The 25,999-nt window shown below is 43.1% G+C and overlaps 1 protein-coding gene across 5 annotated transcripts in view; it reads left to right on the top strand.

Annotated features, from left to right (window-relative positions):
* The first annotated feature begins 7,129 nt into the window (after positions 1-7,129).
* Spast (spastin) overlaps positions 7,130-25,999 on the top strand; it is a 50,289-nt gene continuing 31,419 nt past the window's right edge. The window contains exons 1-4 of one of the 5 annotated variants that reach the window (XM_052186294.1): positions 7,130-7,844; positions 18,649-18,735; positions 21,860-21,943; positions 25,389-25,484. In XM_052186294.1, the coding sequence (XP_052042254.1) occupies positions 7,436-7,844; positions 18,649-18,735; positions 21,860-21,943; positions 25,389-25,484 (676 nt within the window). In that variant the 5' untranslated portion in view covers positions 7,130-7,435. The remainder of the gene's footprint in view (positions 7,845-18,648; positions 18,736-21,859; positions 21,944-25,388; positions 25,485-25,999) is intronic. The other 4 variants (XM_052186291.1, XM_052186290.1, XM_052186293.1 and 1 more) reach the window with 4 other exon arrangements.

Below are 25,999 nucleotides of genomic sequence, written 5' to 3'. Positions count from 1 at the left end.
CTGGCTAAGAAGGTTTTAGATCTTCAGTTCAGGCAGATTGTAAGTGTTAAGTCCAAAGAAAACTCCAATTGGAAATTCCCCAAACTCCAAAGGCAGTTGAAAAGCCAGAAGTGAGCTTAGACTTCAGAAGTTCAGAGTTTTAACAATATGATTAGGGGAATATTATGGCACTGTTTTTCTCAAGAAAAATTTAGGAATATGTTAATGCAGTGAGTATAGTGCCAGGGGACCAAAGCTGTGAATAAAGATTATTGAAAAAGAAGATAACAGCAGAGCTAGAAATCTGTTTTTGTTTTGTTTTGTTTTTTCTTTTTTTCGAGACAGGGTTTCTCTGTATAGCCCTGGCTGTCCTGGAACTCACTCTGTAGACCAGGCTGGCCTCGAATTCAGCAATCCACCTGCCTCTGCCTCCCAAGTGCTGGGATTACAGGCTTGCACCAACTCCCAACCCCCACCCCTACCCTTGACACCCCCCCTCACCAGAGCTAGAAATCTGGGAAGTCTCTGTAGATAAAGGGGAAAATGCATTTAGCCTTGTTAGATCACAAAAAGTGTCCTGGACGTCTTACATGTACTCTTTAATTTTTTAATTTAGTTATTATTATACTCATTTTACAGAGGACTTACATGATTAGAGCTCACTCCATATCTTATTCCATACAACTAATAAATGGCAGAATTTAAGAGCAATGCCAGTCTTGTTATCAATCCCATTATTAATTTATTTTTTTCAGTCTTTGAGACAGGGTTTCACATAGCCCAGGCTGGCATTGATCTTTCAGTATAACTAAGAGTGACCTTGAACCTCTGACCCTTCTGCCTCCATCTCCCTGGCTCTGGAATTTAGGCATATGGCGCCATACCTGTTTTATACAATGCTCAGGGCCGCCGTCAGCAGGATTCCGTGAATGCCAGGCAAGCATTCTACCTGCTGAACAACACGTCCAGTCTCCCAAACTATATTCTGCTATGTAAATACAGACAAAGTGCATGAGGAATGGTGGCTCACACCTGTAATCTATCTCATCACTCAGAAGGGTGAGGCGGGAGGATTGCCAGGAGTTTGAGGTTAGGATGGACTATACCTCCAGGCCTTGCTAAAACAACAGATACCCCTCCCCCCAACAAAGAAACAAACTAACAAACAACTAACTATGGGGCTGGAGTGATGGCTCCGAGGAAGAGCACCGGCAGCTCTGACAGCCGGGCTGAGTTCTCAGTTCCTAGCACATATATGGTGGCTCACAGCAGGCTATAACTCCAGCTCCAGGGGACCTGATGGTCTCTTCTGGCATTTGACAGCCTTTCACACACATGGTATACAGACATACATACATGTATACCAAATAACAAAGAATAGCAGAGACCTGGCAAACAAGCCAAACATAAAAGCTCACACTGGGCAAATCCCAGTATTCAGAGACAGGTGGCGCTCTGCCAATTCAAAGACAGCCTGGTCTGCGTAGTGAGTTCCAGAATAGCTAGTGCTGTGTTGAGAGACCTTATCTCAACAAAACAACAACAAATACAGGAGACTCATTCCTGCCCCAGGGCTAAGCATACACAGTTACATACACACATACACATATATCACACAAATCATATAGTGTAAAATGTAAGTGAATTAAAATAATATATGATATTGAATTAATATGTAGCAGGCTTTAAGAATCTCAAACTAGTTTTTAAAAACAATGGGCTTTTTGGGAGTTGGGGGAAGGACAACAAGATTTCTCTATGGAGCCCTAGCTGTCCTGGAATTGCTCTGTAGACTAGGCTGGTCTCTAAATCAGAGATCCCCTTCTCCCTATCAACTGCTAGGATTAAAGACATTTACCACCAAGTCTGGCTAAAAACAAATAAACAAACAAAAAACAATGTTTTTTTTTAAATTTGTGTGTGTGTGTGTGTGTGTGTGTGTGTAATACATCACAAGCATTCAGGTAGGTGCCTAAAGAGACCAAAAAAAAAAAGTGTTAGATCCTCTGGAACTGGAGTTAAGGGCACTTGTAAGCTGGAAATAGGGTGCTAGGAACCAAATACAGGCTTTAGGCAAGAGCAGCAAGTGCTACCAAACACTGAGCCATCTCTCCAGCTCCTGTCCTTCCAGATAGGCTCTCTGTAGCCTTGTCTGTTGTAGATCTGCCTGCTCTGCCTTCTATCACACCAGTCCCACAGATTAAGGTTATTATGATTCAGAAAAATACCTGGCATTTGGGACTGAGGTGCACAGGTGCATATTTTACATATTAGAGCAGACCTGGTCTCCAGGGTCTCCCAGCTTTGAACTTCCCAGCACAGGGGCTGGGCTGCCCTTCCCTTGGAGGCTTCTCCCTGTATCCAGACATTTTTTGCTCCTGTTCTCTCTCTCTCTCTCTCTCTCTCTCTCTCTCTCTCTCTCTCTCTCTCCCCCCCTTCCTTTCTCCCCCATCCTTCCCTTTTCCCCCCTCCCTCCCTCCCCCTCCCTCTCTCCTCCCTTCCCTCTCTCCTCCCTTCCCTCCCCCTCCCTTCCCTCCCTCTCTCCTCCCCTCCCTCTCTCCTCCCCTCCCTCCCTCCTCCCCTCCTTCTCTTCTTTAAGCATGCTCTTTCTCTCTTATCCTCCCCTCTCCTCTCCCCTTGTTGTCTTCCCTTGTCTCCATCCTTGGGGCCTGTGAATTTACCAAGAGCAGCTTCCCAACAGACCTGCCTTTAATCTAATCTGGTTTGAATTGGCTCATTTCACCTGCAGAGAAATAACCTATCACCTGGGAAATGGTTTCTTTGATAACAAAATCCTTTTGAGTTCCTATTTGAATCAAAGTTCAAAGGAAATTCTACACAGAATCTTTATGCTGAACTACGTCCAAAAAGGGCCACAATAATCCCCCCTATATACTTTCCTTTTGATTTTGCCCTCAACTTGTTTTGACAATAAAATGGAGCAGAAATAGCAATGTGTAAACTTGCAGTTTATTATCTATATACACTCTTGGAAGCCATATATCATAGAAAGGCATTTAAATATTTTTCTCCATTTATTTGTTTGTGTGTGTGGGGTCTATGTGTGTAGGCATATGTGCTCCATGTTCTTATGGAGGTCAGAGGACAAGTTGCAGGAAGGAGTTGGTCCTCTCCTTCTACCATAGGGTTCCCAGGATCAGACTCAGGTCATCAGGCACTGTGGCAAGCACTGAGCCATTTTGCTGGCCCATAGTCTAAATTATCTTGCTAGAAGCATGTCTCATCCAGTACTCATAACCAACCTCTGGACAGTTGACTGAGTTTGTCTAGGCTATCCAAACCAGTCAGTTAAACAGCATGTACATAATTTACCCAAAGTAAGACCATTAGAAGAACCACCTAACTAAACCAATCCCAAACTGATGACTTGCAGAATTGTGAGAAAATAAATGACTATTTTAAGTCAGGACATTTTGGAATGGGATATTCTCCCCCTCACACCTCAAAATAAAATAAAATAAAATAAAAAACCGAATATAGATCACCATGAATGGATTATTTTTTCAGTTATTCAGACCTTTTAAGTAAGTTACTCTTTAAGTTAGTTACTTTTTAGGTAACTTGATCTGCAAAACATCAGGCTAAATGCAGGCAGTGAGATGCAAGATATGAAGTGATATGTTTATAAAAAGATAAAGAGAGGAGGGGATATGTTTTGGTGGATGCGTGGTGTGGTGAAGGGAAGGGGGTGCCTCAAGGACCCATGCAGAGGCATCCCTTCCCCTGAGGGACCAGCCACACGATGGTATAGAGTTGATTCAGGACATGCGGAGGAAAGTTAAGAGGGTAGTAGAGGCAGAAAAAGGCAGAGAGAGAGTAGAGAAATAGAGGTGGGCCATGACCACCACGTGGAGAGAGAGGGGGTTATGGACGAGGGGACAGAAAGAGAGCAGGAAGGCAAGAGCAAGAGCGAGAGGAGAGGGCGAGCAGCCCCTTTTATAGTGAGTCAGGTAACCTACCTGGCTGCTGCCAGGTAACTGTGGAGCAGAGCTTAGACAAAACGCTAACATGAAGTATGACCAGACTTCAGTAAGTTAACAACGTACATCAGGAGGTAAACAAGTGTTTAAATAAGGATCACATAGGACAATATAACAGAAAGAGCCTTAGTATATAACTACTACATTGTCTAAGAACTTAAATATAGGAACATTTGTGCTTGAGGGGCTAAGGCAGATTCTTAGCAAGAAGATTCTGTTAGAAAAACCTTTGGTGGTGAGCGGAAGGAGAAGGCATTCCAAGTAAAAGACACTGACCTAGGACAACTGTGGTCTAGGAAAGAAAAAGAACTGAGATACCTCAGAATAGTCCATTTAGACTACTGTATAAGCATACAGGAGAGTAGGAGGGCCATTCTTCATTCAACAAGCATCAGTTGAATGTCAGGCATCGTCTACCACACTAATTATTACCTAACAGACCTGGAAGCTGGTTACTATGTAAGATCCCTGAAAGTGAGGGAGGATGCCTGTTTTTGCTTTGTTTTATGTGCACATGCATAATGGGAGCTGGGGTGTGCACATGGAGGTCAAAGGACAACTTTTGGTGATCAAACTCGGGTCATCAAATGTGTGGGGCAAACATCTTTACCCCATGTGCCATGTCAGTGCACATACACACACACACACACACACACACACACACACACCGCTTTACCTTTTAGAGGCAGTGTCTCCTGTAGTTGAAAGTGAGATGGAATTTACCATGCAGACAAAGATGGCTTTGAACTACTCTTGAGTCATACATCAGGGCTGGGGATGTAGCTCAGTGGTAGAAGACTTTCTCGCCGGGCCGTGGTGGTGCATGCCTGTAATCCCAGCACTCTGGGAGGCAGAGGCAGGCAGATTTCTGAGTTTGAGGCCAGCCTGGTCTACAGAGTGAGCTCCAGGACAGCCATGGCTATACAGAGAAACCCTGTCTCAAAAAACCAAATCCAAAAAAAAAAAAAAAAAAGAAGACTTTCTCAGTATTGGGAGATCCTAGGTTAGCCCTCCCACAGCAAAGGGGGAAAAAAGTGACATAAGGGACAAAAATCTTGCACCAAACTAAATATCTATTATCAGTTGCATGGAAAAATAAACTTTAGTAAATTAGTATAATACAATAACACGTAGCAATGAAGGAAAATAAATGTACTGCAACTGTAATGACCAGAAATAGCTCTAGGAAAAAATATGAGAAAAGTCAGCCACTTAGAGAATGGGGAGAAAAACCAAAGAAAGAATATAACAACATTATATAAAGTCAAGGCAGACCAGGTGAAACTACAGAACAGATTGTTTAGAAATGCTTAAGTTTGCAGGAATGGTGGTACATGCTTTCAATCCAAGCACTTGAGAGGCAGAGGCTGGAGGATCTCTGTGAGTTAAAGGCCAGTCAAAGCTACATAGACTCTGCCATGAAAATGAATAAATAAAGCAAAAAAAATGTTTTATTAAAAGACTTACAGGACACACACAAGAAGGATTAACACAGTTGGGCGGTGGTGGCGCACACCTGTAATCCCAGCACTCTGGGAGGCAGAGGCACACGAATTTCTGAGTTCGAGGCCAGCCTGGTCTGCAGAGTGAGCTCCAGGACAGCCAGGGCTACACAGAGAAACCCTGTCTCGGAAAAGAAACCAAATAAAACAAAAACAAAAACAAAAACAAAAAACTCAAGAAGGATTAACACACCATTTAGGATAGTAGCTGCCTCTACAGTTAAAGGCAATTCGCTATATCCTCAAATTGTACATAAACGTTTGTACATCTTATTTTTATTTAGTTTATATATGTATAGAACATACTTATTTACCCATGTATACATATATATTTATGTGTACACCTTTCTATTTACTTCATACACATGCACACACACATGTATATATGTGTATACATATATATGAGATATGATTGATTTCACATAACCACTACTATATGGTTCAAAAGAAAACCAGGGCTTACTGGATAAAAGGGATTGAAAGGAATACAAAGGAGATAATTTTTGCAGCAATCTGTGATATTTATATTGGTAGGGAATAAAGTATCGGCAGAATGCAGGGATTCTCCATGCTCTAACAGGGGATCTGTATGCCTCAGGCTGGAAACAATAGAGCCTTGTGTTAGTACTCACTCATTTAGGCAACAAGAAACAATTGTGGCTGTTTTTGTTTGTTTGTTTTTAAAGACAGAGACGGGAAGGGGGTGAGGGATGGAGAAAGACTGAATAGTTTATTGGATAGCCTATATAGTCTAGGAACTCAAAAGATTAGAGCTTTTGATTTCAGCTAATTTCTATTTCAAGATGCCAGTTCGCAGGAGACTGAGTGGCCCTACAGGTTTGTTTCCTCTTGTGTGATCTGGGATCTGTGGAGCAACTGCTTATCAGTATAGTATGGGAAATATAGATTAGATAGTCTACCGAAGGAATAAAGAAACGGTGAAGACATATACACACATCTACCTGTACACACAGTATGGTAACTGTGCAAACCCCAAGAATGACTTCATTCACATAATTAAGCCTGATACAACACAAATATGTAATAGGTTAATTGAAAGTAGGGTCCATGGCCCTCACAGTAATAACGTTTTCCGTTTAGGATGTCCTGAACTGTTTCTTTCTCAGATAAAAATACCCAAATTGCTACACACTGCATCTGATAGGAAACTCAGATCAGCCATTCTTTGCAAAAGACCTATTATCTCAACTAGGAGAAAATAAAGATATATAAGAAAATGTGAGTAATGTAATCCTAATTTTGGGGAGACGGAGGCAGAAGGATCAGGAGTTGAAGGCCTCCTTCCTCAGCTACGGAAGGAGTTGGGGGTCAGCATGGAGAAGACAGTTTGTCTCACACAAAGGCAAACAACCGCACTAAGGAGACAGCACAGCAGATCTGAGGACTAGTAAAGCCACTCACGCCGTAACCCCCATTCATAAATTTACTGTCAAAGCTCCCTATTTCGATTTTTCGAAAGCTGAAAAATCTCCTGAGCGACGAACCCCTGGGACCAGCGCAAGCGGAACCGCACTTACGGAATTGAACTTCCCAGAGAAAGGGGCATAGCAGGGGCGTGGGGGGATGCCGCACATGCGCACTAGCTCCCGGGTCAACAAAGACGGCGGCGTGCGCGCGCGCACCAGAGCCCTACACCGAGGACGTGCGCGTGCACGGCCGCCGCAGAAAGGTGCCAGGGGACCAGTGGACAGAGAAAAAGGAGGGGTAGGAGCCACCGGCCGCGGCAGGAGGAGGAGACGGGGTTGTGCTCCTGGCCAGCGGAAGAGAAAGGGGCGGAGCCGGCGAGCGGCGCGTGCAGGTGCCAGGCTCCCGGGCTCCGCGGGCGCGCGAGCGGCTCCGTGGCCCCCGCCGCAGTGGCCGCCGCCGCCGCCGCCTGGTCGCCGTCGGTCTGCGGGAAGCGGGTTATGGCGGCGGCGGCAGTGGGAGCTGTGAATGAGTTCTCCGGCCGGACGACGGAAGAAGAAAGGCTCAGGCGGCGCGAGCCCGGCGCCCGCCAGGCCTCCGCCCCCCGCCGCGGTCCCCGCCCCTGCCGCCGGCCCGGCCCCTGCGCCCGGCTCGCCGCATAAGCGGAACCTGTATTACTTCTCGTACCCGCTGGTCGTCGGCTTCGCCCTGCTGCGCCTGCTGGCCTGCCACCTGGGGCTCCTCTTCGCGTGGCTCTGCCAGCGCTTCTCCCGCGCCCTCATGGCCGCCAAGAGGAGCTCCGGGGCCGCGCCGGCACCCGCCTCGCCCTCACCCCCAGCGCCCGGACCGGGTGGCGAGGCCGAGAGCGTCCGCGTCTTCCACAAGCAGGCCTTCGAGTACATCTCCATTGCCCTACGCATCGACGAGGAAGAGAAAGGTACTAGGGGCTGGAGGGAGGCGGCGGCGGGTGGCCCTGGGAGGACGCCACCTGCGTCCCTTTCCTGCACCCCCGAGTTGATCTGCCTTCGGAGTCCGAGTTGCCACAGGCCAGACCCTGCTGTGCGACGCCTAGTTAGTTGATCCTCACCCCTCTCGGGGCGCCCTAGCTCTACTTTGTTTCAGCACCCCGACACTTGTGCATGACCCAAGTCCCCGTGAGACACCCAGGCGTGCTGGTGACAGTGACAGTTGGCCTAGAGTGATCACACGGGATTCTTTCTAACACTGTAAACAGTGTTGCTTTCTCTGAGCTAGGCTTCCAAAAGGTTTTGGTATCGAAGAAGCTGTGTATAAACTTAATGAAAAGAGTTCTGTAGTGCTTGGAGAGGAAAGAAAAGGTAAAGTGTGTTGACTTGAATTTGAAAGGGATAGCTGCTTATATTTAGAACCGGATTTGCTGAATTCTAAAGTTTCATGAATTATTTTTATCAATATAGTGAGGTGTTTTTTTTTTTTAGTTGTATTTCAACCGCTGGTTTCGTTGGTTTTTGTTTGTTTGTTTGTTTGTTTTTATTAAATCTGTATTCCAAAGCATTCTCAAGTTTCTAAATTTTAATGTTAAATGAATGAGTTAGGTAAACATGCATATATCATAATACCATGGAACCTAAAACAAAGGCTCCTGCCTCAGAGTGAAGGCAGGAATACTGGATACTTCAGGTTTCCTTCAAGCAGCATCTTGTAGCCTTTCTGTGTGGCAGGCATTGTGCAGTTCACTTTGCATGTGTCTTCGATCCTCACAATAATTCTGAGATGAGAGTACTATCAGGACTACATCTTTTACAGATGAAATTTCTATTCACAAGATGGACTCAGGTGGCCCCCAATCTATGCTAATCGTTAATTTAAAACTTGTGTGGGAAATGTTAAATGGGTTTAGAAAGTCTTAGGTCTATTATTGTCACCTACAGTGTTCTCTAAAGAAGCCCAGATGCCCTCACCCTAACCATAACCCGGCTCTGTATCTATGCCGGTCAACATGACTGCTGTGGAAACTGAACAATCCAGTTCTTTTGCAGTGTTGTTTCCTCTCTCAACCCCAGAGACTGTGCTAGTGTCTTGGTCCTGCTTACACATTTCTATTGCAGGGCCTAAGGATAAACAGGGGATATAGTGAAAGAGACAGCTAGCTATCCATGATTTTGGAGTCCAGGGAGAAAGTGGGGATTGAGTTCAAAGTAGTAGCAGACACAGGAGAAGAATAGTTTGTGTTTGTGAGAGCAAGCTCTTTGTTCTTTTCTCACTTCTTTACTTCTTAGGAGCACCAGTGAGCACTTGGGGAGAGTGGAGGAGGGCACTCCTCCTTCTGTACAGGATAGGAGAGAGGGTGATTTAGGAGTTTAAGGATGTAGCTCAGTGATAGGATGCTTGTGCCAGTATGTCAGAGCTTGGATTTACTTTTTAGTGTCTTGGGAAGAAAGCCAACAAACAACAATTTTAAAAATTAGTTAACATCATTTTCCGTTAAAAAGAAAGAAAGCTCCTGAGTAGGAGGCAGAGGCAGGTGGATCTTTGTGAGTTCGAGGCCAACCTGGCCTACAGAGCGAGTTCTAGGACGTTGAGGGCTACACAGAGAAACCCTGTCTTGAAAAACTAAAAAAAAGTAAAGAAAGCTGAGATTGAGGGGGAGTGGTGCAAAGGTGTAATCTTAGTACTCAGGACAATGAAGCCTGCCTTGTAGGCTACATAGCAAGACCTTGTTTCCAAACAAAGCAAAAGTAAACTGTATCTGTATTCTCATGGTTCTCTTCTAGCCTAAAGTTTTTCTCCTTAGCATATTAGAAAATTTTGTACCCTAGCTTTGATTCCATAATTGAAAAAGAGTTCCCACTTGAAGTCTGTCAGCTGTACTTGACAACTCAGAGCTTACTTCAAAGAGAATTTAGTTTTCTTTCCACTACATACAAATATGTGAGCAGATAGACTGAATTGAGTATGCAGGCTTCAGAGGCTCCTTGACTCTAGTATACTGTGTGTGTGGGGGGGAATGTCTTACACTGCCATCCATTAGAAATGTCACTCACCGAATATGTGCAGTGCCCACTGAGGTCAGGCGATGGATCTCCTGGGACTGGAGACACAGTTGTGAGGCACCTTATGAGTTCAGTACTGAGCTCAGCCAGATTCTCTGAAGGAGCAGCCAGTAATCCTTTACTGAGCCATGTCTCCAACTTTGAATTTTGTAGGCATTTTAATGATTGAACTTCTTTGAGAGAATGATAATCTGTGACATCTGTTTATATATGAAGAATCAAATTTAAAAAGTGGGCTCAAAGGAGCAGAACGAAGAACAGAGTTAGGTGGCCAGACTTAATAGGATCATTCTTTGATTTTATTTATTTTATTTATTTATTTATTTGAGACAGGGTTTCTCTGTGGAGTCCTGGCTGTCCTGGAACTCACTCTATAGACCAGGCTGGCCTTGAACTCAGAAATCCACCTGCCTCTGCCTCCCAAGTGCTGGGATTACAGGCGTGCGCCACCACTGTCCGGCCAATTTTATTTATTTATTTAATTTGAGATTATAATTACAACATTTTCTCCCTTTTCCGTTGCCTCCCTCCAACTCTCCCATATATCCCTCCTTGTGCTCTGTCCAACTCATGGCCTCTTTTTTTCATTCACTATTATGTGCGTATATAATTTTATACTGATCTCTCTCTCTCTCTCTCTCTCTCTCTCTCTCTCTCTCTCTGTTTTGTTTTTTGGGGACAGGGTTTTTCCATGTAGCCTTGGCTGTCCTGGAACTTTCTCTATAGACCAGGCTGGCTTCAAACTCAGCGATCTTCCTGCCTCTACCTCCTGAGTGCTGGGATTAAAGTTGTGCACCACTACTGCCTGACTGATGTTTCTCTCATTTTAATACTGGAAAAGAGCCAGTCCAAATACTTGAGGAAAAAGAGTTGTAATCATGGGTCTTTGGATTAACTAGAACATGACCTAGCATGTTTTGTGTGATTATCGATAGACAAGTGTGAGATCTCCTAGATAATACAAAAGTGGAGGTTCAGAGGGCGTGGTTCAATTTCTCAGGTCGGTATACCTAACTGTAAGGGCTGCAGTGTGCTGTGGGAAGATGTGAACCAGTTTTTCAGGATGTTGTAGGCTGAGGAATCTGGCAACAAGAACAGAAGTTATCTAAATTAAATAGTTCTCATCAGTTACATTTTCCCCACAGTTTTATGTATTAATTTTCCTTTTGTGGGTGTGTTTGTGTGTTTTTCTGGGTATACATGGGTGCACATGTGCATGTGCAGGTTAGTTCTGTCTTACCAGGGGGAACACCTAGATCAAACTGAGGTTGTCAGGCTCAGCCCTCTTAGTCATGTACATATTTGGGCTTACAGTTCCAGTGTGCTGGAGTACCCAGCCGAGAGCTCATATCTGCACCGTAAGCAAGAAATGAGAAAATGAACTGAGAGGAAATGGGAGTCTTCAAACTCTCAGAGCCCACCCACAGTGGTTGGTACTCTTCCTCCAGCAAGGTCACACCTCACAACTTCCCAAACAACAGCACAGAGGACCAGGTGTTTAAATACACACAAGTATAGAGAGCATTCTCATTCGTTATCTAATATTTTTTGTTTGTTTGTTTTGACTGTCCTGGAACTCACCGTGTAGACTAGACTGCCCTTAAATCCAGAGACCCATCTACCTGCCTCTTCTTCCTGAGTGCTTGGGTTAAAGGTGTGTGCCTCCACTTCGAGCAGTGATTTTCTAATTTTGTATAATTCAATATTGTACATTATTTGAAACACATAAAAGCCTGCCCACCTCTGTCTTCATAGATTAAGAATAGAGAGAAATCAGTGGTTACTTTCATTCCTGAAAAGTGTACGTCTACCTCGTGGGAAGGATTAGCTTGAGACTTAATTTCCTTTTGCTTGTTGACTGCTTCAAGTGCCCAGCACTTAGGAAGCCTAGGCAAGATGATTAATGAAGCTGGGGGCCAGTCTGAACTGCACAGTAAACTCTACAAAACCCTGTTTCAAAAACTGAAAGAAGAAAAGGATTCTTTTTGAGACAAAACATGAGGATCACCACAGGTTCAAAGGCCAGCATGGTCTGTCTGGGGAGTCTGTAAGCTACACAGGAACTTACCATCTGTGATGGGACCCTGCCTCGAAGGCCTCCCAAGTAGAACTTAGAGAAAGCAATGCAAGAACATTAGACCTTTTCTCAAGCATGGCTGTCTTATGACTACTCAATATTTAGTGTTATTTGCAAAAAAAAAAAAAAAAAAAAAATCAAAAGATAGCCATGAATAGTGACTATGCCTTGCTTGGTTTCTGTTTTGTTTTAAAGCTTTTTTCTTAAATGGGTGGTTGTGGTGCACGCCTTAAATCCTAGCACTTGCACTTGGGAGGCAGAGGCTGGTAGATCTCAGGGCTTGAGGCCAGCTTTGTCTATGAAGTTAGTTCCAGAAACACCTAAGACTGCACAGAGAAATCTGTCTTGAAAAACAAAAACAAGAAAACAAGAAAAATACCAAAACTTTTTTTCTTTTCTGCCTTTTTTTTGGTTTTGTTTCTTTGGTTGGTTTGGCTTGTTCTTTTGGGTTTTTTTTTTTTTTTTTTTTTGCTTTTTTGGTATGTATGTATGTATGTATGTATGTATGTATGTATTTATTTATTTAGAAATAGGTTTTCTCTGTCTCTAGCTCGGGCTGTCCTGGAACTCTGTAGACCAAGCTGGCCTCGAACTAAGAAATTTGCCTGCCTCTGCCTCCCAAGTGCTGGGATTAAAGGCATGCGCCACCACTGCCTGGCAAAGATATATTTATTTGTCTTATGTATATGAGTACACTGTAGCTGTCTTCAGACACCCCAGAAGAGGGCATCAGATCCCAGTACAGATAGTTGTGAGCCACCATGTGGTTGCTGGAAATTGAACTCAGGACCTCTGCAAGAGCAGTCAGTGCTCCTAACTGCTAAGCCATCTCTCCAGCCCTGCAGCCTATGCTCTTAACTGGTGAGCCATCTCCTTCCCTTGTTTGTTTGTTTGTTTGCTTTTTAGTAGGCTGTATGTGGTTAATGTGTGGTTAACCTTGGATGGTTCTGTTATTCCTGGTTACACATGTAGATGAAGGAGTTACTGGGTCATGTAGCAGATAGGCTTAATAGCATAGGAAAGAACCAGGCTCTTTACCCAGTTAATGGTACTAGCTTGTGTTAGGGCCAGCAAATATGAAATTTTGGTCCATTGCCTTTTGTATTAGATTGTTTGGGTGGTTTTGTTTTTGTTCAGTTGGTTTCTTAGTCATTGTTCTATTGCTGTGAAGAGACAACCATGACCAAGGCGACTCTTATAAACGAAAGCATTTAATTACAGTTTCAAAGACTCAGTCATGGTGGGGCACATTGGAGCATGGAGGGACTGACTCAAGGCGCTGGAGCAGTAGCTGAGGGCTGCATCCTGACTCACAGGCAGAGGGAAGCACAGGTGCTGCTGTATTCTTCTGAGGTCTCAAAGCCCACCCCCAATGACATGTTCTTCCAATATGGTCACATCTACTCCAACAATTCCACACCTCCTAATCCTTCTAATTCTTTGTTGTTGTTGTTGTTGTTTCCAGACAGGGTTTCTCTGTGTAGCCCTGGCTGTCCTGGAACTCACTCTTGTAAACCAGGCTGGCCTCGAACTCAGAAATCCGCCTGCCTCTGCCTCCCAAGTGCTGGGATTACAGGAGTGCACCTCCACCGCCCCGCTTTTCTAATTCTTTTAAAGCTTTCTACCCCCTTGTGTGTAACCATTCAAATCTGCCAGCCTATGAGGGCCATTCTAATTCAGTCACCGGTTGATTTGGTTTTTCTGTTTTAAATGTAGAGATGTAGGGGCATTTAGTGTGGTAGCAGCTGAACCCTGGCCTGTACTTACTGACTTGGCAAGCATTCCATCACCAAGCTACATCTCCAGACCTCATTTTACTTAAAAAAAGAAGAAAATATTTTGTCTGTCTGGGGAGGAGTGGAATGGAGTCTGCATGCATGCCACAGTGTGTGACTGTGCAAGTCAGCTCGCAGGAGTAAGTTCTCTGTTACCACCCTTGGGTCCTGGGGATGGAACTCCTGTAGCCAGCCTTGGTAGCAAGTGCCTTTACACACTGAGCCCTTATGCTTACCCTCACTTTAGTTTCTGAGATAAAGTCTTGGAAAGTTCCCCAGGTTGTCCTTGAAGTCACTCTTGCAGTGAGGCCTTGAACTTGTGAACCTGTTGACCCCCACCCCCACCCCCCACCTGAGGATCTGGAACAACAGGCCTGTACTGCCAGTGTGGAGACCAGGGCTTTCTCTGGCACGTGCAGGCACTGGGTGTCTTTTCCTGTGCTTCTGTGCCATCTTCCCTCTCGTTATGGACAGCATAGGTGGTTTGGTTTTACCACTTGGGAATTTGAGCTTGAACTCTGGACATTGTACATGCTGGGCATACGCTTGACCACCAGACTGCATCCTACGCTATTTGGTCATTTTTTATTAGTGCTTTTTAAGAGTCCTTTGTGTGTTCTGGCTGCATATACTTTATTAAACATGGTGTTTTTGAATTATTTTTTGTTTTTTGTTTTTGGATTTGGTTTTTTTTGAGACAGGGTTTCTCTGTGTAGCCCTGGCTGCCCTGGAACTCACTTTGTAGACCAGGCTGGCCTCAAACTCAGAAATCCGCCTGCCTCTGCCTCCCAGAGTGCTGGGATTACAGGCGTGCGCCACCATCGCTCGGCTTTTGAATTTTTTAAAAGCTTGTTTGGTGTCTTCTTATTGTTAGAACATTTGCATTAAGGTGGGCATTGGTAATGCACACCTTTTAATCCCAGTACTCAGGAGGCAGAGTATGAGGCCAGCCTTGTCTACAGATCAAGTTCCAGGGCAGCTAGGGCTACATAGAGAAACCCTGTCTTGAGGGGAAAAAAACAAACAAAAAAAAAACAGAACTCTGGCACTGAAGAGCAGAATTTTGAATTTATTGAAGCTTAGGTTATCCACAATTCTATGGCTTTTGCTTTTTGTGTTTTCTTAGAAGTCTTTAATTGCCTCTTGACCTGTTCCCTACGATCAAGTGTCAAAATCTCTGTCTAATTCAAGTCCTCAAAAAAGAATTCTGCTTAAATGTTCTTGAAGGCCTGGCACGTGACTCTTGGCTACAAGGTTTTTTCTTAAAGCTGATGACATGGGTTTGTCCTGAAGCCCACATACCCCACATAAAGGGGGAAGGAGGGACTCACTCCACAATGTTGTCTTCTTTGTGTGGTGACCCCAGTGCGCATACAAACACATGTAATAAATTTTATCATTTAAAATTAATTTTAAAGTGAAAAAAAGAGACAATGTAACTGGCAAGCAAATGCTGATGTTGTCAGTGGGCCAGTGAGATGGCTCAGCAGTTAAGGCTTTGGCTGTTTGAACACACCTGTTCAATTCTCAGGGCCCACATAGGAGGAAGAGAGATCTCCTGAAAGGTGTCTTTTGAGTTATGCTAGCATGTGCATGCACATACAGAGACAAAGTTAAATAAGTAACGTCTCCGTTAAGGTTTTTGTTTAGATTCTCTCTTTTATGTATGATTATTTTGTATGTATACTATGTTTATGCCTTCTGCCTGAGCAGGTCAAAAAGAGGACATCAGACCTACTTGGATTGAAGTTAAGGGTGGTTGTGAGCTACATGTGAGTTCTGGGAAGAGTCTGGGTCTTCTGCAAGAATAAGTGGTCCTAACTGCTGAGCCATCTCTCCAGCCCCAGTACATAATCTTAAAACTAAAGAATGTTGCCAACTCAAGTTCTCGTATTGGCATTAAGATTGCACCAGTGAACGGCTCAGCAAGCAAAAAGCACCTGCTACTCAGGCCTGGGATTTAATCCTCACCGCTCACCACTGATAGAGATAGGCAGCTTCCTAAAGTTGTCCTCTGACCTCCAGATATGTACTGTGGCACTCACATGTCAGATACCCGCCCCCCCCCCAATAATAAAAGTAAAATAGAATTATTTAAAACATAAAAAGACAAAAGAGCATAATTTGGGTTTGTAGATGTAGTTTAGTGTTAAAGTGCTTGCCTACCATCCACCCAAGGCCATGGGTTTAATTCCAGTACCACAAAGAAAAGGACAGGGGCTGGAGAGATGGCTCAGCAGTTAAGAATACATACTGCTCTCCTCAGAAGGACCCAGGTTCACTTGCCAGCAGCCATGCTAGCTGTCCCATCGTGCTGGGGCGTCTGACATCTGACCTGTGCCGGCTGTGCTCACCCGCACATACTCACACAGCCACTTTAAAGAAGTAAGAATTAGAATTAAAGAAATAAAGGAAAAGGGCCCAGCAAGATAGTTTAGTGTGGTGGTGCTCAACCTGTCGGTTGCAGCTATCAGAAAACACATTTTTCCCATGGTCATAGGAACCCCCAACCATAAATTTATTTTTGTTGTTACTTCATAACTGTAATTTTGCCCCTCTGATCTGTCTCACCAGCCCTTCAGTACCCTTTAACGTAGAAAATAGCTAACTTACCAGATTAACTACTGTTAGATATATCCCTACAGCAGTCTCACATGTGGATTAGAAAAGCATAAAGGAGAGCTGTGGCGCTGTCTCTGGGTAGACGCTGCTCAAGCGTGAGGTCCGGACTCCAGGTCTCCAGCACCCACATGACAGCCAGGTATGGCTGGCTACCCAGCGCTGCAGTACTTAGGTGGCTCCTAGGGATCCTGTGGTCACGATTCCTTCCTGCTCAGAATAGTAAGCACCGGGTTAAATGAGAGCTGCTGTCTCGGAAAACAAGAAGGCCTGGTGAGACGCGTGACAGGTAAAAGCTCTTGTTGCTCAAGCCTGGCATCCTGTTTGATTCCCTAAACCCATGTAAAGATGGAAGTAGGAGGACTACATGAAGCTGCCGTGTGACCACACATGTGCCATGCTACATGCAACCATGCCTCAGCCCATGTGCTAACCTGTAAGGTGGAGAGCAATAGAACAAGATAGAGGACATCAGCCTTGGTCTTCCATATCCACAGGAAAGGGCTTGTGTCCTGCACAGACAGGCACAGACATAAATGAAAGGTAGGAATGGCGGCATGCACTTTTAATCCCAGTACTCTAGAAGCAGAGGCAGCTGTATCTGAGTTCAAGGCTAGCCTGGTGTATATATGAGTTCCAGGACTCATAGAGACTACCTAGAGAGACCCTGTCTCAAACAAAACAAAACAAAACAAAACAAGAAATATTACAAGTATTGGTGAATACAGTAGAAATACCTGTACTAGAAAGGTTTGTACTGAGATCCTGATAGTGGCTTTTTGGAAGGGCAAGCCCATTAGAAGAAAAGTCACTGCAAAGGAGCTAACTCCTGTCTGTTTGCTAGTATCTGTCCACTTTGGTATTAAAAATTGTACAGGAATCAGACATTGCTAGTAATACTCTAATCATTCAGAATGTAAAGATCATTACACTTTTTTTTTCCCAAGTAAAAAATCCAGCAATGTGTGTAAGCAGGTATTTTCTTATTGAAAATGGGGCAATGAAGCCAGGCATAGTGGCTCCTGGGGAAGTCCTAGCTTGTAATGCTGGTACTCAGGGGGCTAATATTTCAGGTCATCCTCAGCTATATATATATATAGACCAGCTTGTGTTACAAAGACTTCATTTCAAAAAATGAAGAAAAAAATGAAGGTAAACATCCAAAGTGTAAGTTGTTTTACTATAAGCTGAGGAAGGCTCTTGTAGCCTAGGCTAGCCTCAGACTTGCTCTGTAGCTGAGGAAGACCTTGAACTTGTGAACTTCTTGCCACCATGTCCAGGTTGATTTCTAACAAGCTTTTAATAATTTCTTCATGTGCCATTATCAACTGCTTTTTAAATACTTACTCTTTGCTAGGCAGAGTGAAAACATGATATTGTGAGAAGAAATTGCCAAGTGTCCGTATGGATTGACTTATCTGGGGGATAACAAGGGAAGGGAGGCACACATTTTTAATCCCATTTCTTGGAGGCAGAAGCTACAGAGCTCTGTGAGTTCAAGGCTAACCTGGCCAGCACAGTGAGTGCTATATAAAACTTTTCTTAAAAAGGCAGATGAGGGTGGGTCACTGGAGGAATAGGGAATACACATCCATAAAGAAATATTACTTAGTTGTATATGGTATCTATTAAAAGATTTCATTCTACTTTGTGATCATGGTGGTTGTGTTCGAAAATGCCAGAAATGATATCACATGCCATTAATCCCAGCACTTGGGAGGCAGAGGCTGGAGGATCTCAGAGTTTGAGGCCAGCCTGGTGTACAGAGTGAGTTTCAGAACATCCAGGGCGACACAGAGAAACCCTGTTTTCAAAAAAACAAAAAACCCCAAAACATCCTAACATTTTGGGCCAGAGAGATGGTTCAGTGGTAAAAGGGCTTAAATGCCAAGCCTGGTGATCTGAGTTCAACCCCTAGGACCTCTATGTAGAAGGGAAAAAACAGTTCCTGTGGTTTTCTCTGCTTCCCATGTACATGGTGTGGCAAGTGTGCTCCCGCTCTCTCACACTATTAATGAATACATGTAATTTAGAGAACCTAAAATTGTGAGAAACATTGAGACTATCGTCTGCCTGTTGAAGAGACATACATATTAAGATAGAAGTCATATTGTAGGTGATGCTTCTCAGGCCTATCACAGCCTCTTCCGGTGTCACCTGTCAGTATGATACCTGGGGCAGTGGATGATACATTGTCATACTCATGACATATACCAATAATGATTTTTATTTTTAAAGCAGGACAGAAGGAACAAGCTGTGGAATGGTATAAGAAAGGTATCGAAGAACTAGAAAAAGGAATTGCGGTTCTAGTTACCGGCCAAGGTGGGTACTATGTATAGATTATATTGCACCCCGTTCTACAGTAGTCCCTCCTTCCAAATCCCATCTTCTTGGAGAGCCTGCCAGGGCTCCTGGTGGAGTAAACTGCATGTACTGCCAAGCCCTAAGCATTATACTAATACCCAGGATGGCTGCTAAGTGACTAGGGCAGCAGCATATATAGCTTGGGTATTTTGGATAAAGATTCATGATGAGGGTGGAATAGATCAGGTAAAGGTGAAATGTTATTAATTCTACACTCAGGTCAACATTTATAATTGGTTTATTTTTGCAGTTCTCCATTTATTTATGTTGGACTGTAGGTGCTCACTAGCAACTGAAAGTTCTGAAAGCATGTCTGTAAAGGGTGGGGCTGTGTACTAAGTTTGCACAATTACCCTCTTTTTAGATCTGTTTACCTTAGTGAATGTACTTTATTTCTTGATATCATTGCTAATATTTTTGCATATATGCTATTGGGTAGTCTAAAAGTGAAATTGAGTGAAGTCTCAAGCATGACTTCATATAGCAGGCAGGAATACACTCTATGATCCTTATGCAAGCAAGCATCAGCAAGTGATCAGCTGGTGGTCAGTCACTAAACAGTTGTTCATCAGTCACATGTGTCGGCTCTCACACACTCCGGAGTGTCCTGTCTCTGACTACATCCCCAGCCTGCTAATGGGTTTTATGGTTTTTAGTATGTGATAGCATATAAATAATGCACATTTGTGCCTTTAATGCGAGCACTAGGGAGGCAGAGTCTAAAGCTAGTCTGGGCTGTAAAATGAAACCCTGTCTCAAAAAAAAAAAAAAAAAAAAAACCAAAGTAAAATAAAATAAATCAAAAATGTCTTGTTTTGACTTATGTTTGACTCTTAAACAAAACCATTTGGTTTAAATTAAAAGCAAAATTTGAATTATGATCTAAGCCAGTACTTGTGGGGTGTGAGTCAAAAAGATCTCAAATTCAGACTGGGCTATACAGTGAGAGAGACCTGTAATGGGTAACAAAACAGACATAAACTTATGATCTAAGTTCCTGACACTTGCTGTCTCCCGCAGTCTCTCTAAATGCCTGTGCAGAGCATCTGGGTGTCCAGTGACTCTGCTGTAGCTACTGTTACCATCCTTATTTCCACATGAGCAGCATGAAGCACAGGGACGGGACTTAGCTACGGTTTCAGGCTAGCAGTGAGAAAGAAAGTCAGGGTTTGAACCGAAGCAGCTAGATGGCAGAGGCTGAGTCCTTTACTCTCTCCTCCTCCTCTTCTTCCTCCTTCTCCTCTTCTTTCCCCTCTTCCTCTTCTTCCTCCTCCTCCTCTTCTTCCTCCTTTTCCTCTTCTTCCTCCTCTTTCTCTTTCTCCTCCTCCTCTTCTTCCCCCCTTTTCTTGTTTTTTTTCTTTTCTTTTTTTTTTTAAGATTTATTTATTGTTATACATAAGTACACTGTAGCTGTCTTAAGACACACCAGAAGAGGGCACTAGATCTCATTACAGATGGTTGTGAGCCACCATGTGGTTGCTGGGATTTGAACTCAGGACCTTCTGAAGAGTAGTCAGTGCTCTTAACTGCTGAGCCATCTCTCCAGCCCCCTTCTTTTTTGTTTTTGTTTTTTTGTTTGTTTTGTTTTGTTTTTGAGACAGGGTTTCTCTGTATAGCTCTGGCTGTCCTGGAATTCACTTTGTAGACCAGGCTGGCCTCGAACTCAGAAATCCGCCTGCCTCTGCCTCCCAGAGTGCTGGGATTACAGGCATGCGCCACCACCGCCCGGCTATTTTTAACATTTCTGTTGTTGTTTGAGACAGGTTCTCACTATGTAACATTGGCTGGCCTAGAATTCAATATGTAAACCAGACTAGCCTCAGACTTGTAGACCTCTGCCTGCCTCCGCCTCCTAAGTGCTGGGAATAAAGATGTGCGCCACCACCACCACCCAGCAGGTCTCTTATATAAACAGCAGGATCTGACTTACTGGTAGAGCATTGCCTAACTTTGGTGAAGCTCTGGGGGAAAACTCAAGCACTGCAGAAATCAGTTAAGAAAGAAGTGTGAGGGGTTGTGTCTTTGAGGCTTTGATGAACATGACTTTATGAATTAAAAATATGAGTATATATGCAGGACTTTGTGAACTTCATGAGAACCATTACAAGGAAATGTCTTTTATTACTAAGAGAAAAAAACAAAACAAAACCCTGAAGTGTGTTTTCTTCTCACCACTTAGAATTTAAGTCCTGAAGTCCTGGTTTTACTGAATAAAATGTCTTTGGTAGATATCACAGCATCACTGTTTGTGACAGAATAACTCATGCACAGGCTGTGACAAAGTGACTGTAGCCTGGCTGGTAGTAAGGTAGCACAGATGACAGATCATATCCTAGCTTTGTTTGTTTAATGTGTGTATGTGTATAATGTGTGGGTGCAGTGGAGGTCAGAAGACAAGTTTCAGAGTCAGTTTCAAGTTCCATGGTGGGTCGGGGACTTGAACTCCGGTTGTCCTGTTTGCACAGCAAGCAGTTCTACCTGCTGAGCCATCTTACTAGTCTCAGTTCAAAAAAACGGAAGCTTGAGGGAAAATGTCATGGGCTTCATGAAATATTTATGAAATCCACAATACTGCATTAGATTGAAGCCAGCATGAGGAACCGTGACAGATAGTTTTTGAAGTAACATGTCTATGTATAATATATATATTTAAGACAGGTTCCCACTGTCCCAATTCCAGACTGGCTTTGAATTGTTGGTTCTTCTGCCTCAGCCTCCAGAGTTATATGTTTCAGGTGTTCTTTGCCTTGCCTAGCAAAAGCGTTCCCTATTTCCTTCCATTTTTGAGACGAGGTCTTACTGTAGCCCAGGATGGCCTGAAACTCATATATCCTGACTGACTTTGGACTTGACTCAGTCTTCCAATTGGCCTGAAACTCATATATCCTGACTGACTTTGGACTTGACTCAGTCTTCCAAGTCCTGGCACTCGAGTGTGAGACACTTAGCCCACTTTTAATTTCTTTATAAAGGAAAGATTCTGGTTCTGCATGAAGGTAATTGGTGTGACATTTACCTTGAAATACTGTTAATAAGGAAATGGAGATATTTTTTAACTAATTCTTTGTTTTTTTCCATTTAGGTGAACAGTATGAAAGAGCTAGACGCCTTCAAGCCAAAATGATGACTAATTTAGTTATGGCCAAGGACCGTTTACAACTTCTAGGTATTAACTAATGTATTCTCTATTTATGGAAATATACTTGAAATGTTTAATGACCTTTCCATTGTAAAGGACTGGACATATACATAGTTCAGAGATGGAGCACTTACATAGCATGTGCTTGGCCCTGTGGTCAGTCTCCAGTTCCACAAGAAGTGAGGCTTCATTCATAGGTATAATACATTAATAATTTCAGCTTTGCTTATTTTCCAAGACAGGGTTTCTCTGTGTAGCCCTGCCTGACCTGGAACTCCCTCTGTAGACTAGGCTGGCCTCAGACTCACAGAGATCCACCTGCCTCTGTCTCAAGAGTGCTGGGATTAAAGGTGTGTATCACCAATGGGCTATAACTACATCTCCCTTTCATATTATTATACAACAAATTCTTGAAATATTTTATTCCATTTAAAAGTATGTTATAATGTTTTTCTCAAAGATACAGACTCTTTTAAAGTCATGAAATATGATCATCACTAAAAAATACCAGTAATTTCTTTCATTATTTATTTATTTTGAGACAGGATCTCTCTGCATGGCCTTGTCTGTCCTGGAACTCGATATTTAGACAAAGCTGGCCTCAAACTCACAGAGATCCTTTTGCTTATGCTTCCTGAATGCTGAAATTATGTGCCATCATGCCCAGTGGAAATTACTTTTAATATCAATCAGAACAAGTACTTAAAAACTGACCAGTGTCCAGGTTTGTTATGATTTAGTAACCAATATTTGTAGCATTTTTATTATTACAATTACATTATTATCATTATTTGGATTGGAACTCATAGATTTGTCTGCTTCTGCCTTCCAAATGCTATGAATTAAAGGAGTGTACCACCATGCTCAGCTAAAGAGTTTTTTTGGTTTTTTTTTGGTTTTTTGAGACAGGGTTTCTTTGTGTAGCCCTGGCTGTCCTGGAACTCGCTCTGTAGACCAGACTGGCCTCAAACTCAGAAATCCGCCTGCCTCTGCCTCCCAAGTGCTGGGATTACAGGCGTGCGCTACCACACCCAGCTCAGTTAAAGAGTTTTAAAGTAGAGAAATATGGTAAGATTTTTTCATCAGTGAGGTGATTGATTCATTGGGAATTAGATGTGAGGAGTTCAGGGAAGCAAGACTTTTAGTTTAGGTAACTGCACTAATCTGTAGTACCTTAGTCATTTTAAAAAGAAGTATTAGTCTCTCTCAGTTGTTGTAGCAAGGATAGAATCCAGGGCCTCGTCCATACCACTCAGGTCCTCTGCAGCTGAGCTACATCCTGGGTTAATGCTTTAGTAATAGAGATTAACTGACACAAGGCCAGTCAATGGGGTGTGTGTGTGTGTGTTTGTTTGTTTGATTGTTTATTGTAAATTCTATGTATATACCTATACTTTTATTCACAATCATCAAAAAAACTAATATTCTAAGTTCTTCTGTTTTTACTATATAATGAGTGTTTCTGATAATGAGTGTTTGGGTTAATAAAGAGGACACTTAGGGAGAATTTATTTGAACTTATGCTTTTACCAACACAAGTTCTGTCTCAGTATTTTGATTTAAAGAGCGTTATCATTGAGAAAAATCAGATGACCTACCTCCAGTTAACTGAAGCAAATAGAAAGGATCCAAGGTATATTCTATCAGGCACTTCTGGGCAACCAAAGCTGCACACTGCCTTGTGCTTTGTGGACAAAGCGCAGCTGCTATTTAACCTGCCCCAGAGGCATGTGATACTGCGCCGGGAACCAAGAATGGTGCCTACTTGTCTGACTTGAGGAACCTAGTCTAAAAGTTCATATGTATGTTCTGCTTTCTTTGTGTTGTTTTCTTGTTGGGTGCTGATAATTAAACCAGAGCTTTGCACATATCCAGTGTGTATTCCACACTGAGCTACATATATCTAGCCCCTGCGCTGCCTTTATACATGGTTTCATTGGCTTGCTAGTACAGAAGAAAACAAACTTATTTCAGCAAAGCATTGTTGGGAAAACATGATCCCTTATTTGGGTGAGACACATTACATACCTCATGTATATCACCTCAGGAGCATGTCTGGAACCCTGCATGTAGGTCACTGCCAAAGGCAGGGGCAGGGGTAGGACTGCAGCCTTGCTGCTGAGAGCAGAGCGAAGCGAGGCATCAGCCCTTTCTACTCCGGGCAATGGGTTGGCTGTGTAGGGCTGTTATTTGAGATGGAGTAGGGTTGAAACACATCTTTTCATTGATTAGTTACATCTTACATGCACATGACACAGAATTTTAAAGTATAATACCATCCTTTCCACACTGTGCCCAAGTGACCCATTTCTGTAACATCTCTGGGTTGGTTAAGAGGTGACAACTGTGTGTGTGTGTGTGTGTGTGTGTGTGTGTGTGTGTATTCACAAAACAGTAGGATATAAAACACATAGTTCACTATGGTAATGTAGCTAAATAATGACCTTGTTTCCTTGTGTGCCATTTTTAAGTTTGATTTCCTCTTAAAAATTCCTTTTTATCTAATATTGTACTGCCTCTGTAAAATGGAACCAATATTGTATTTCCTCTGTAAAGCCTTTTCAATAGGCTCTTTGTGGTGTGCAGTCATTTAAAAATTATGTTGTAGTGGGCATGGTAGCTCGGGCCTTCAATGCCAGCAGATTCTAGTGGATCTCTTGAGTTCAGAGCCAACCTGGTCTACATAATGAGTTTTAGGACAGCCAAGGTTATATAGATAGACCCTGTCTCAAATAATAATAATAATAATAATAATAAATAATGATCAAAAATAGTTATGCTCTATTGCCAATTATATTTAATTTGTTTGTAGATACAAGAACAATAGGCATAAGTTGGGCATGGTGGCTTTTTTTGTTGTTGCTTTTGTTTTTGGATTTAGTTTTATCGAGACAGGGTTTCTCTGTATAGCCCTGGCTGTCCTGGAACTCACTCTGTAGACCAGGCTGGCCTCGAACTCAGAAATCCACCTACCTCTGCCTCCCTGAGTGCTGGGATTACAGGCGTGTGCCACCACCGGGCGGCTTTAATCCCAGGCTTTAATCCCAACACTGAGGCAGAGTCTTTCAGATTGCTGAGTTCAAGGCCAGCCTAGTCTACAGTGAGTTCCAGGACAGCCAGGGCTACATAGACCTTGTCTCAAAAGAATAACAACAACAAAACCATAATCACATTTTATCTGCATGTCACTATGTTAACTTGATAAGCAGCCATCACTTGCTGCTGATAATAGTGGTAAGTAACTGTCTGAGGTTGCCAGACTAAGGTATATTTTCAATATAGCCTTTCACGTGTTAACTTCTGTAACTTTTCATATGAGTGCTTACTAATTGCATATTTTAGACAGTATTTCATATATCTGCACAAGCCAGTTTAACACCTTTGTAACACATTAATAATTTTCCACACACTTTTTGTTTATTTTTCTTTTTTGTTTATTTTGTTTTTTTTTTTAACCCCCTCTGTTGCATAGAGAAGCTGCAACCAGTTTTGCAGTTTTCCAAGTCACAAACGGACGTCTATAATGAGAGTACTAACCTGACATGCCGCAACGGACATCTCCAGTCAGGTAGGTTTAGGCTAACTAACGTAACCTAAAGCTTGCATGAAAAATGAACTCATGTTACCCTATTGCTGATTTACTATGTAGTATGTGACTGGTTTTCACAGGATCAGAAAATGTAGTAGCCTTACTGTTCATGGTGTCTGAGCACCTGACAGGTTTAATAGATGCACTTTATTATACTATTCACATTTTTTTTAACTTCCTACTTACAGAGTAGAAAATATGGTGAGATGGCATCTCATTACTGCCTTGCCCACTAGCCCTTGAAGGGTCCTCAGTAAATCTGCTCTTTTAGAAAAAGTATATACGTGTGTGTGTGTGTGTGTGTGTGTGTGTGTGTGTGTGTGTATGTGTATGTGTGCGCGCGCGCGCGTGCTTGTGAACATGTTCGGAGGGTAGAGGACAACTGAAAGAAGAGATTCTCTCCTGCCACCATGAATGTCCTGGGATTAAACTCAGGTTGTCGAGCTTGGCAGCAAGAACCTTTTCCACTGAACCCTCTCACAAAGCCTGATTTT

Source organism: Apodemus sylvaticus, chromosome 6 (assembly GCF_947179515.1).
Source record: "Apodemus sylvaticus chromosome 6, mApoSyl1.1, whole genome shotgun sequence".
Classification (NCBI taxonomy): Eukaryota; Metazoa; Chordata; class Mammalia; order Rodentia; family Muridae; genus Apodemus; species Apodemus sylvaticus.
Note: the sequence above shows the minus strand (reverse complement) of the source record. Positions and strands in the feature narration are given on the sequence as shown.